Below are 12,394 nucleotides of genomic sequence, written 5' to 3' on the forward strand. Positions count from 1 at the left end.
AGAAAGCCAGTCCCCAGGAGAAAGCCAGTCCTCAGGAGAAAGCCAGTCCTCAGGAGAAAGCCAGTCCTCAGGAGAAAGCCAGTCCTCAGGAGAAAGCCAGTCCTTAGTCTTGTGGAAACGAGGCCATTCTGAGACTAACTTCCAATAATTGTGTACCTATGGTAGGACTCTGCTTTGAGTCAGTGAGTTGAGGGGAAGAACTGCGTTGGCTGATGGAAAAGAGAGGACCGCATGCGTTTCCACCACACAATGTTTCCATGGGAACACAGAGAGAACCGAAGTACCACAGCCTGATACATTTTATTTGATTTAACTTTTATTTTGGCAGGGATCATGCAGATGAGCCCAGTAATTAATGACAGTCAGTGCATCAAATGAGGACTGTGATGACATCACGACACCAGCATCACAGATGCCTGCTAGAGGTAGTTTGGCTCAACATCTCATTGATTGCAATGTTAAAAGACACTTTCTTTTTTCTAAGATCTGAGGGTAACAGCTAGGCTTTAGGTACAGGGGAGTGACACATGCTGCAGTCCCTCAATTTATTACGTAGAAGGGGACCATTTATGAACACTGAGTGTCATCCCATTATCCAATCGCCTGACCTACATAACAGAGGAACTAATCTCTACGTAGGCGGATGGTGAATAATGCAGTAAAATGTGGGTGATCTTTATGAATCATAAATGCCTCAGACTTGTGGCTGGCCGCTGGCATAGGATGGTTATTTCAGTGTGATACAGCATCATCATCCTGGAATCAGTTCACTCTGGAATCATCATGCAATAAGGGTACATTTTTGACAAGCATGAGTGAATGTTTTTTTAGGTTTTACTCAGATAACCTTATTTGAATCAAAACTATGGTCAATATACACTACATGGCCAAAAGGATGTGGACACCCCTTCAAATGAGTGAATTTGGCTATTTCTGCTACACCCGTTACTGACAGGTGTATAAAATCGAGCACAAAGCCATGCAATCTCCATAAACACATATTAGCAGTAGAATGTCCTGTACTGAAGAGCTCAGTGACTTTAAACATGGCATCATCATAGGATGCCACCTTTCAAACACGTCAGGTCACTCTGGATGGGAGTCTGTTGGATGACTGAATGTAATGTAAATGCTGGATGGTTTCACTGCAAGTAGATTCTATGTTTTAATACTCACTAAAATTAAAATAAATAAAAAAATTGTTCACCATGTGCTATGCCACATGTCAGCTGGAGTGGTGTTAAGTTCGCCGCCGTTGGACTCTGGAGCAGTAGAAACGTGTTCTCTGGAGCGATGAATCACGCTTCACCATCTGGCAGTCCGACGGACCAATCTGGGTTTGGTGGATGCAAGGAGAATGCTACTTGCCCGAATGCATTGTGCCAACTGTAAAGTTTGGTGGAGGAGGAATAATGGTCTGGAGCTGTTTTTCACGGTTCGGGCTAGGCCCCTTAGTTCCAGTGAAGGGAAATCTTAACACTACAGCATACATTCTAAACGATTATGTGCTTCCAACTTTGTGGAAACAGTTTGTGGAAGGACCTTTCCTGTTTCAGCATGACAATGCCCCGTGCACAAAGCGAGGTCCATACAGAAATGGTTTGTCGAGGTTGGTGTGGAAGAACTTGACTGACCTGCACATAGCCCTGACCTAAACCCCATCGAGTACCTTTGGGATCAATTGGAATGCGTACTGTGAGGCCTAATTGCCCAACATCAGTTCCCCTACTTCACTAATTCTCTTGTGGCTGAATGGATGGAAGTCCCCACAGCAATGTTCCAACATCTAGTGTTAAGCATTCCCAGAAGAGTGGAGACTGTTATAGTAGCAAAATGGGGGACCAAGTCAATATTCATGATTTTGGAATGAGATGTTCGACGAGCAGGTGTCCACATACTTTTGGTTATATAGTGTTTTTGAATAATTCTGATTTAAAAACTGGCCCCGTCAACACCAATACGGGCACATTTTTATATCTAATAAAATATATATAATTACAATGATGGCATCATGGTTCATTGAAAGATCAATCATTTTCCTAATTGAATGGATAACTATAATTCTAAGAGCCACGACCAAGAATATGGCATAGTTACCATAGCTTAACATTATCACAAATGCTTGCAAAATAGCAAGGGTAAAGTCAGCAATATTATTTGCCATATGAGTAAATTAGTCTGTTATACTGTATGTAGATGAATGAAACCACATGCACAACAACTTTTTAAAGGGTACTGTAATTAATGAAACATACTTGCAATTAACCATATTCCCTTGATATTAATTAAGCATGGGACTCTGAAAATAGTTATATTTCTTTAATTATGCCTTTGAGCAGCGTTGTTTTCGCAGACCTGTAAGAACAGTGGTTAATGAGTCAACTGTCAGTCATTTTTTTCACTACTCAGAGATTATATGGAAAGCAATTGCTGTAGCCGGTAACACAAATGCTCTTCACTGCCTGCAAGCCTCTGATTTAATTGAGCTGTCATTTGTGTTTTCTGTGTGATAAAAAAGTGGCTCGTAGTTAAATTCAAAACAGGTCACCTTAATTATAGGCTCCTACATTGTTTAATTAGTTTGAGACTTTCCTCATCTCCTCTTATACAATAGACCCACATGTAAATGTTCATTTACCATTCATCATGAGCTAGGCCTAGTGTAGCTTACGGCTTTAATGAAAGAACATTAGTCTGATAATAAAGCAAATTAATAGACAGAGAGAGGGAGAGAATTGTAGGTTGTTCATAACTGTAACCTTGCTTATTATGGTCTATGACGCAAGTGTGTAGATGCAAGTGCCATACTCATACAGTATTTAAGGTGTACTAGGTTCTAAAAGTAAGGGCAAAATTCCTCATTTCAGGTTAGGATTGTGTCTTGAACTAGACAAATAGGGGGTGGTGTGTCTCTGTGTCTCTGACTGAATGATTGTTGAAGGGAAATCAGGCATCTAAAACCTGCCAGAATTTCTGCATCAACTTGCATTTTGTCATTACGAGATTAAGAGGTATTATTGTGTTATTAATATATTACTACTGCAATAGGCAAAAGTATATACAATATAATTAAATAGAGTAAAACAGGAAATTATCTCATGATTATTTAGATACACAGGACATGGCAATGGAGACAAAACGAAAGAGCTGATTGTGGACTTCAGGAAACAGCAGAGAGACCATGCTCATCGACGGGATCACAGTGGAGAAGGTGGAAAGCTTCAAGTTCCTCGGCGTACACATCACTGACAATCTGAAATGGTCCACCCACACAGATAGTGTGGTGAAGTAGGAGGCTGAAGAAATTTGGCTTGGCCCTTAAGACCCTCACTAACATTTACAGATGCACAGTTGAGAACATCCTGTAGGCCTGGTACTGCAACTGCACCTCCCACAACCGCAGGGCTCTCCAGAGGCCCAACGCATCACCGGGGGCACACAGGAAGGCCAAAAAGATCATCAAGGACATCAACCACCCATACCACGGCCTGTTCACCCCGCTATCATCCAGAAGGCGAGGTCAGTACAGGTGCATCAAAGCTGGGACCGAGACTGAAAAACAGCTTCTATCTCAAGGCCATCAGACTGTTAAATAGCCATCACTAGCCGGCTACCACCCGCTTACTCAACCCTGCACCTTAGAGGCTGCTGCCCTATATACATAGACATGGAATCACTGGCCACTTTAATAATGGAACACTAGTCACTTTTATAATCTTTACATACTGCTTTACTCATCTAATATGTACATTGATGGAAAAAAGTATTTGATCCCCTGCTGATTTTGTACATTTGCCCACTGACAAAGAAATTATCAGTCTATAATTTTAATGGTAGGTTTATTTGAACAGTGAAAGACAGAATAACAACAAAAAAAATCCAGAAAAACGCATGTCAAAAATGTTATAAATTGATTTGCATTTTATTGAGGGAAATAAGTATTTGACCCCTCTGCAAAACATGACTTAGTACTTGGTGGCAAAACCCTTGTTGGCAATCACAGAGGTCAGACGTTTCTTGTAGTTGGCCACCAGGTTTGTCCCACTCCTCTTTGCAGATCTCCAAGTCTTTAAGGTTTCGAGGCTAGGCCACTCCAGGACCTTAATGTGCTTCTTCTTGAGCCACTCCTTTTTTGCATTGATTGTGTGTTTTGGGTCATTGTCATGCTGGAATACCCATCCACGAACCATTTTCATTGCCCGAACCATTTTCATCGTCCCCTTAGCAGAAAAACACCCCCAAAGCATAATGTTTCCACCTCCATGTTTGACGGTGGGGATGGTGTTCTTGGGGTCATAGGCAGTATTCCTCCTCCTCCAAACACAGCGAGTTGAGTTGATGCCAAAGAGCTCCATTTTGGTTTCATCTGACCACAACACTTTCACCCAGTTGTCCTCTGAATCATTCAGATGGTCATTGGCAAACTTTAGACGGGCATGTATATGTGCTTTCTTGAGCAGAGGGACCTTGCGGGCGCTGCAGGATTTCAGTCCTTCATGGCATAGTGTGTGACCTATTGTTTTCTTGGTGACTATGGTCCCAGCTGCCTTGAGATCATTGACAAGATCCTCCCGTGCAGTTCTGGGCTGATACCTCACCGTTCTCATGATCATTGCATCTCCACGAGGTGAGATCTTGCATGGAGCCCCAGGCCGAGGGAGATTGACAGGTCTTTTGTGTTTCTTCAATTTGCGAATAATCGCACCAACTATTGTCACCTTCTCACCAAGCTGCTTGGTGAAGGTGTTATATCCCATTCCAGCCTTGTGTAGGTCTACAATCTTGTCCCTGACATCCTTGGAGAGCTGTTTGGTCTTGGCCATAATGGAGAGTTTGGGATCTGATTGATTGATTGCTTCTGTGGACAGGTGTCTTTATACAGGTAACAAACTGAGACTAGGAGCACTCCCTTTAAGAGTGTGCTCCTAATCTCAGCTCGTTACTTGTATAAAAGACACCTGGGAGGCAGAAATCTTTCTGATTGAGAGGGGGTCAAATACTTATTTCCCTCATTCAAATGCAAATCAATTTATAACATTTTTGACATTCGTTTTTCTGGATTTTTTTGTTGTTATTCTGTCTCTCACTGTTCAAATAAACCTACCATTAAAATTATAAACAGATACTTTCTTTGTCAGTGGGCAAACGTACAAAATCAGCAGGGGATCAAATACTTTTTTCCCTCACTGTATATACTGTATTCTATTCTACTGTATTTTAGTCAATGCCACTTCGACATTGCTCGTCCTGATATTTATATAATTCTGAATTCCATTCCTTTACTTTTAGATTTGTGTGACTTGTTAAATACTACTGCATTGTTGGAGCTGGGAACACAAGCATTTCGCTACACCCGCACTAACATCTGCTAAATATGTGTATGTGACCAATAAAATTGGATTTGATTACAGAAGAGAGAGCATGTCTTGCCATCAGTGAGTGTAGAAGTGACTCCCCTGGTGTGAATGTGCATACTAAGTACTAAGGGACTTTTGAATCTGATTTTGCTCTATTGGTTTGACTATTGCTGGCATTGAAAACCAAGCCTTGTATTATCCAGCTTGTGCTTCACAGTATTTCCAAAGGTCTCAAAAGGAAAGAAACTGTCCTGTTTTTTATCCAGTGTGAGTTCGTAGACAGGTCTTGGAGCTGAAGCCTGTATAGAAAGAACATATTTCCACCCCTGAGACTTTAGCTGCAGACATTTTACATTTTTTACAGGAAGCTTATGGCTGTAATTAGTTATTCATTTACTGACAAGTTTAAAGTTGAAACGTGCACAATATATGTGTCCTGATGTTCAATTTCATAGACAAACAACGTAATAAGGTTTTATTGCAGCCAGTTAGGTAGTTACGGCTGTTATGGCTTGGGAAGCCTTCTCATTCATATGATTCTCTTTTCATGAGGAGGTTGTCGAAGCTGTGTGTTGTGGACTAAATGTCACTTGAACCCCGGCAACAAATGCAAATTGTAAGTTGTCTATTTTAAAAGATAAATATAAAATACAGATGAGTGATTCAAATTATTTTGATGCTACAGAAAAAACTGTGGAACAGTTCTATGGGAACAGACTTAACCTAGGACAGAAAGGTGTTTTAATAAATTTGAATATCATTGTTAAATTGAGAGTGTATGTGATACAGTGCTTAGACTGTGTGTGTGACTCAGTTGTGATTGGCATGAGTAGTCCTTCCATCTGTCATGTCCCTCACAGGTGGCTGCATGTGTGTGATATATCACTACATATATGTGTACAGTAGCCTTCATTTTGTATGTGTACAGTAGCCTGCGTTTTGATACTCATAAAGCATTGAGTAACATGTGTTTGTTAATAGATAAGAGCAGCTTCCAAACACATTTATTGATATATCAATATTTCCAGTGTAGCAGAAGTGAACAAGCGAGGCTAGTGGTGAAGGGACATTTCATGCACGGGGTATTCATGGAACTGGACACTGACCTTACTGAATAATGTTTTTGTAAAAGAAATACAGGAGAGTATGTAGAATCTGAATTTGTGTGTCGCCATGTGTGCACTGTAAATGTGGGTTTGTGTGTGGTTGTGACAGTTTATCAGATCTTGGGCTATTTCCCATAACTGGGTTGTGTATATACAGTATCTCAATGGAGAAAGCATCCGAGCGAACAAAACAGCGCCCCTCTGTCTCTGTATGTGTAGGCCATCTATCTGATGCGGTCTGGTCATAAAGAGTATGACGTTGTTGCTGCCAGTAGCATGGAATGCAAGAGAAGCATATGGTTTCACTTGATTAAAAAAATATAAAATAATAGCCAATCATCATTGGGCTAAACTGAGTGAGCTCAACTCCACACCCCAAACAAGTGTCAACGGAAGCCAGTTTGGATTTGGCTTCACTCCTATTAAAGAGAAATACATCATCGATAGAAACAACTTGAATTGTTGCATCTTGTTATGTTGTTGTCCTCCGGTGGCTAGCCAGCTAGCTAAAATGGTCCCTTTACTAAATTAGCCATGGATGGAGATAGGGATTTGGACTTGTGGTTTTACTAAATTCTCCGTACTGGCCAATGATTATACCGGCGATTCTGATCCAAGCATAAAATACATTGTGCCCCTGGACTGAGAGGATGGAAGTTCAATATGTGTAATGGGTGCTTGCTGATGGCAGGGAAGTCAGACGCAGGAGAACGAACTTGTTATAAACGGAGTTGTTTAATAAGTGCTCACAACTCAGAAAACCAAAATATACAAAATAATAAAAGTGGGTACAAAACCCGTCGCACACCAGAACATAACTTGAACATAACATACAATCACCGACAAGGACATGAGGGGAAACAGAGGGTTAAATACACAACATGTAATTGATGGGATTGGAACCAGGTGTGAAGAAAGACAAGACAAAACAAAGGAAAATGAAAAATGGATCAGCGGTGGCTAGAAGATTGGTGACGTCGACCGCCGAACACCGCCCGAACAAGGAGAGGGACCGACTTCGGAGGAAGTCGTGACAATATGTAGCTAGATGTAGAAGCCTTATGTTAGCTATCTAACGGTGCCCATGAAAGAAAGTTCGGCTAGCGAGCAAACATTTTAGCCAGGTAGCCTAGGACAACAAAAAAATAAAAGTGTGTACTGTATGACAGTCATAGACCATTTCATCAACATGAAAGAGAGGAGGATGGCATTGGCGTCTCTCTACAAGTAGGGTGAGTCAACATGTTTTTTCTATTTGTACGAACACACACACACACACACACAAATCAGAACCATGGACAGCAACACCATACTGTATTTAGCTTACGTTGATTGGACTGAATTGTTTTTGCTGTAATTTAGTTGTCATTGTATTAGACTAAGCATATGGCATTTGATGTTGAAATGTTGAAGTTGAAATGGTGCTGGAATAGTGGCAGCAGCTCCTGTTTTCTTTGCAACTTGCAGTAACTCTCTGTGGTTCTAAATCAATAGTTGTTTAGAAGTCAGAACATTTCGGGAACATTAACTTTCTTAACCATGCTGTAGGTCATGTAACTCTTTGTTACATGCAATATGTTTTGTTGACTTCACCGGACAGTGGTTGCTCTCCGGTTTTGTGATGAAACAAAGATGTGGATTTATTCTGCCACTGGGTCTTCTTATTGTCTCGGCCTTAGGCCTTTTTATCTCGGCCTTAGGCCTTTATATCACGGTGGCAAGGCATATGAACTAACACGCTATAGAGCAAACAATGCAATTTTGACATGTTGTAATATGGCTTTTTTCTGTATTGTAGCTCTACTGCAGTTAGGGCAAGATATTTTATTAGAATTGTGAAAATAATTCCCCCTTGTACAGTATGTTGGCCTACTGCAAAGACTGGTAAAAATGTCATTCATCTTCATCTCAGAACTTTTCAGGATCAAATTGTAATTACAATATTTGATAGACAACCTAACCTGATTTGTCACCATGTCATGAATTGCCAGCCTACAGGCTACATGAAACAGGTAACACGAAGGTGAGGCCTCAATTGTATACGTCATTAGCAACGTTACTATGAACGTTATTACAGTGATCGGGAGCCAAAACCATTGACAGCAAACCTCGAACCTATCAGAGATACTACATGTCCCGCTCTCTACCCCATGATGTTGGCTACAACGTTTAATGGAATAAACTGAAATGAATACAGACGTTCGAATTCAGAATAATGTGACCTAAATGCCGTTCAAGTGTTAGTATTATCCGAACTATTATTTTTCTCACTATGTATACTCCTAGTCGTGTGTTGTACAGCCGGTTGCTAATGATGTCCTTAGCTAAGTATTGAGCTACCGACTGACCTACTTTCCCTGTTCGCAGCGGCTCAGTCCTGTTTACAAGGGACTGCCAACGGAGGTTGAGTGGTAGAGGAAAACAGACAGAGCATAGACCTGAAAACGATTACTCCCGAAATCTTGTACAGTGTATGTACCGAATAGGGATTGTTGCATGAATCGGATTTCGAATGATACTTAGGCAGCGTATGTATGCAATAATTTATGGTCTTTTCGCGATGCGTTTGTGGTGAGTCAAGCTTAGGATAGTCTACTTGGCTCAGTGAATTGCACAGTAGGCTATGTGGGAAAATGAGTACCGACAAAAGTAAAGTATGGATCTTTATGTCAACTAAAGTCTTGTTTTCAAGGTATGTAAAATGTTTATGTCCTTTGCATTTTTTGTCACTCTAGTCTTGTGATAATGAAAACGTTTACCGGTTGGGTTTGCTTCCATTTTGGATGAATAGATCTGTAGGCTACTGCTTCTAACTAACGGTGTCAAAATACAAAATAAAGTAGGCTAACTATTATCAATGTTAATTTATATGCATTATATGTCGTTTTCATAGAGAATTGTTATATGTCCTTTGTGTATTCCCCAACGTAGTTATTAATTTTCTTAACAGGCTCCATGACAGTTCAGCTCACTGGTAGCCTATAGATTAATGAGTAGAGCGTGTCCTTGCAATGTGTATGAGTTGTCTGTTTTGAGAAACATCGTTTTAAAACCATGTTTACGTTGATTAGAACATAGTGCTTTTGGCACTTGCATGGTAACTGATTGGTTGAGGAGGCTTAGTGCCTTGTCAAATCATGTCTGGTCAATTAATCAAGTGAGGAATCTTGAAGTTATTTAAATGATGTATTTTGGGAACTTCCAGTAGGGCTTTTAGCAAGCTCTGGATATAGCTGTGACTTGTCATCTGAGGAGTGTAATATAAATGTACCTACAATTGCTGTACAATACTTCATGTAAATGTTGCATTTGCAAATATTTCAATTTTGATGAATTTTCACATCATGATTTGAAAGGTTTGACATCTGTCATTTGACATTTCCATATAATAATTTGTCTTCTGTCAGCAGCCTAAGTAGATGGTTAGCTAAGTAGGCCTAGTGTATGAAACCATATGAATTAATTATCTGCCAATGTAATTTCCCCCCAGTTTAGTCAGGGGACATTATTATTTCTTCACCTCAGTGGATGTTGGTTGGAGGAGAAGGTCAGTGAGTGCGTGAGATGTCCCTCCCATTGTTTGGCTTAGGGAGCCAATGGAGGTGAATCTCTCTGATGTTGTTTCCTTTTCACTCAAGACAGGGTTTAGTTAGTTGACTAGTTTAATCATGGAGACGCACATTGATCCAGGAAGTAAAGTCAACGATTAATTCTCTTTCCAGATTGATGGTTGTCACTACAAAAAATGAGCTTTTTTGGTATTATTTTAACATTAAGCTTAGGCATAAGGCTAGCAGTGTGGTTAAGGTTAGGGTTTGGGTTAGGGTTAGGTTTAAAGTCAGAATTTAAGAAAATAAATTGTAGAAATACTATGCAGGGTTTAGCCATAATGATAACTTTGTAGCTGTGGTAACTAATGACGACCCAGATTGATTGGCGGTATTGGTTTGTAAAGGCTAAGTGAATCTATGATAAGAAATGATCGTGAGCCAGAAAAAACCCTGGGCAAATTATGTTGTGTTTCTAAAGAACATTTGGCACCCTATAGGCTAGTTCTACATTTATCACAAATCATGACCAAGTTGAGTTTTTTTTACATTTCAAATTACACTAATTCAAGATTTAAATATTACAGTAAAAGTGTTACAAGAATCCTCCTTAGTTGAGGAGTAAATTATGGCTTTGAATCTATTATTCATGAGGCCACGTAGGCTTGTCCAAAAACAAAGCTGAAGACAAGTAGAAAATATGAGCCTAATATAATTTAGACCGGGGTAATGTAGATTGGGGAAAACACTGGCATTACATATCACAGAAACATCACATTATGATTGGTTTGTGTTGAGAGTCAGTACAATGAAATCACCCCCTCGACCCTTAAAGTATATATCATCAGCCCGAAACACTTCATGTCATATGTGTTTAGTCTCACATTCTCTTTTCCTGTTTTCACCGTATGTGTCACTGACACTTCAGCCTAGATTTACTAACCTTATGCCATCTTGGGCCACCTCTCACCTCTCATGGAATTACATCCTTGATGAAGACTTAAATACGTCACCTTTTTTTATGAAAGGGTTCAGATCTATGACCAGCAGCTCCCGCCCAAACCATTCTCAGCAGTGATATCTTGACAGGTGTAAGAGTTAAAACATTGTAAGATTAAAGATGGCTGCTTCAATAGAAATGATAACTCTCTGAATGTGTGTCTGTGTGAAGGTGAACCATTGACAGTGTGAATATACTATTGCATGGCTTTTCAATAAAGGGAAACATCACAATTGGAAACACTTATCTTTCTCCATCTTTTTACTACAAAACATAGAAACGCACCATTTTCACATATGTTGATGTTGGGGTGGTGCTGGAGATGATGAATATGAAGTTCAAAATTGTGATGTTTCCCTTTAAGGAAACAACCTGAAATACGGAATTGATTCATTCTTTGACACAGGCATGAGGTAAAGTCGAGACTTGATTGAAAAACCCCTCAACAACAAAAGGGAAGATTAAAGCTGAAGTAGGTATCAATTGTGCCTAAAATATAATCTTTGAGTTAAGCGAACCCTCTGAGTAATGAAGGGAGCCATAGTAAAGATTTATTGTGCATAATCTTATTGGGCATGGTGACAAGCAGCAGGCACCATCAAGAAACCATTTTCATGTCAGTGTCATAAATACCATAAAGTGTTTTGGTTAATTTGTTGAGCTTTGAAATGTATTATGAGAAAAAAATGTGTTTTTTATGGCTCATCATTTTATCACAGTTTACAACTCTTATTGGATTTTCCTTTCAGTTTTCCTCGCCTGAGCGCATGGATTTCATTTAGATGAAGAGAGCTATGTGAAATGTAATATCCATGTTGGCCCCTTCTCAGGCTGCTTCTGTATGTCAGTCAGTGAACGTATGGAATAAGAACGGGGTCTCGGCCCAATGGAAATGGGCACAGAGTCACCATTCTCAGACATCCTGAACCGCAAATAACGGAAAATGGCCACCAACTGTCATAATTACACAGACATATATATATATATATATATATATATATATATATATTTTAAACATTTCCAGCCCACAGACCACAGATTCTTTTAATTGGAGTAAAGGAAAGAATGATGTGTTGTTCCCCCACTCAAGATTATTGGAAAGATTTTTGCATGGAATACTATCTTGGTGTAAGAGTGGATGCATTTGATCTTGGTTCATTGGTTTCATTGAATTTGATCGAAAAGGTTGGTGCCTGCTGTAGTTTACTACATCTGAAAGTGGAAGATGGAAAAGGAGGGTATCTCAGATTTTAAAGAAGGGAAAGGGGGATACCTAGTCAGTTGCATAACTGAATGCATTCAACAGAAATGTGCCTTCTGCATTTAACCCAACCCCCATGAATCAGAGAGGTGCAGAGGGCTGCCTTAATCTACATCATCAGC

The 12,394-nt window shown here is 39.9% G+C and overlaps 1 protein-coding gene across 2 annotated transcripts in view; it reads left to right on the forward strand.

Moving 5' to 3' along the window:
• Positions 1-8,887: 8,887 nt before the first annotated feature.
• LOC139422953 (neuronal PAS domain protein 2) overlaps positions 8,888-12,394 on the forward strand; it is a 45,802-nt gene continuing 42,295 nt past the window's right edge. For both annotated transcript variants that reach the window (XM_071174467.1, XM_071174466.1), the window contains exon 1: positions 8,888-9,155. Coding sequence is in view for 1 of the 2 variants with exons in the window: in XM_071174466.1 (XP_071030567.1) it covers positions 9,097-9,155 (59 nt within the window). In the remaining variant the exon portion in view is untranslated. The remainder of the gene's footprint in view (positions 9,156-12,394) is intronic.

The sequence above is a fragment of the Oncorhynchus clarkii genome, chromosome 12 (genome assembly GCF_045791955.1).
Source record: "Oncorhynchus clarkii lewisi isolate Uvic-CL-2024 chromosome 12, UVic_Ocla_1.0, whole genome shotgun sequence".
Classification (NCBI taxonomy): domain Eukaryota; kingdom Metazoa; phylum Chordata; class Actinopteri; order Salmoniformes; family Salmonidae; genus Oncorhynchus; species Oncorhynchus clarkii.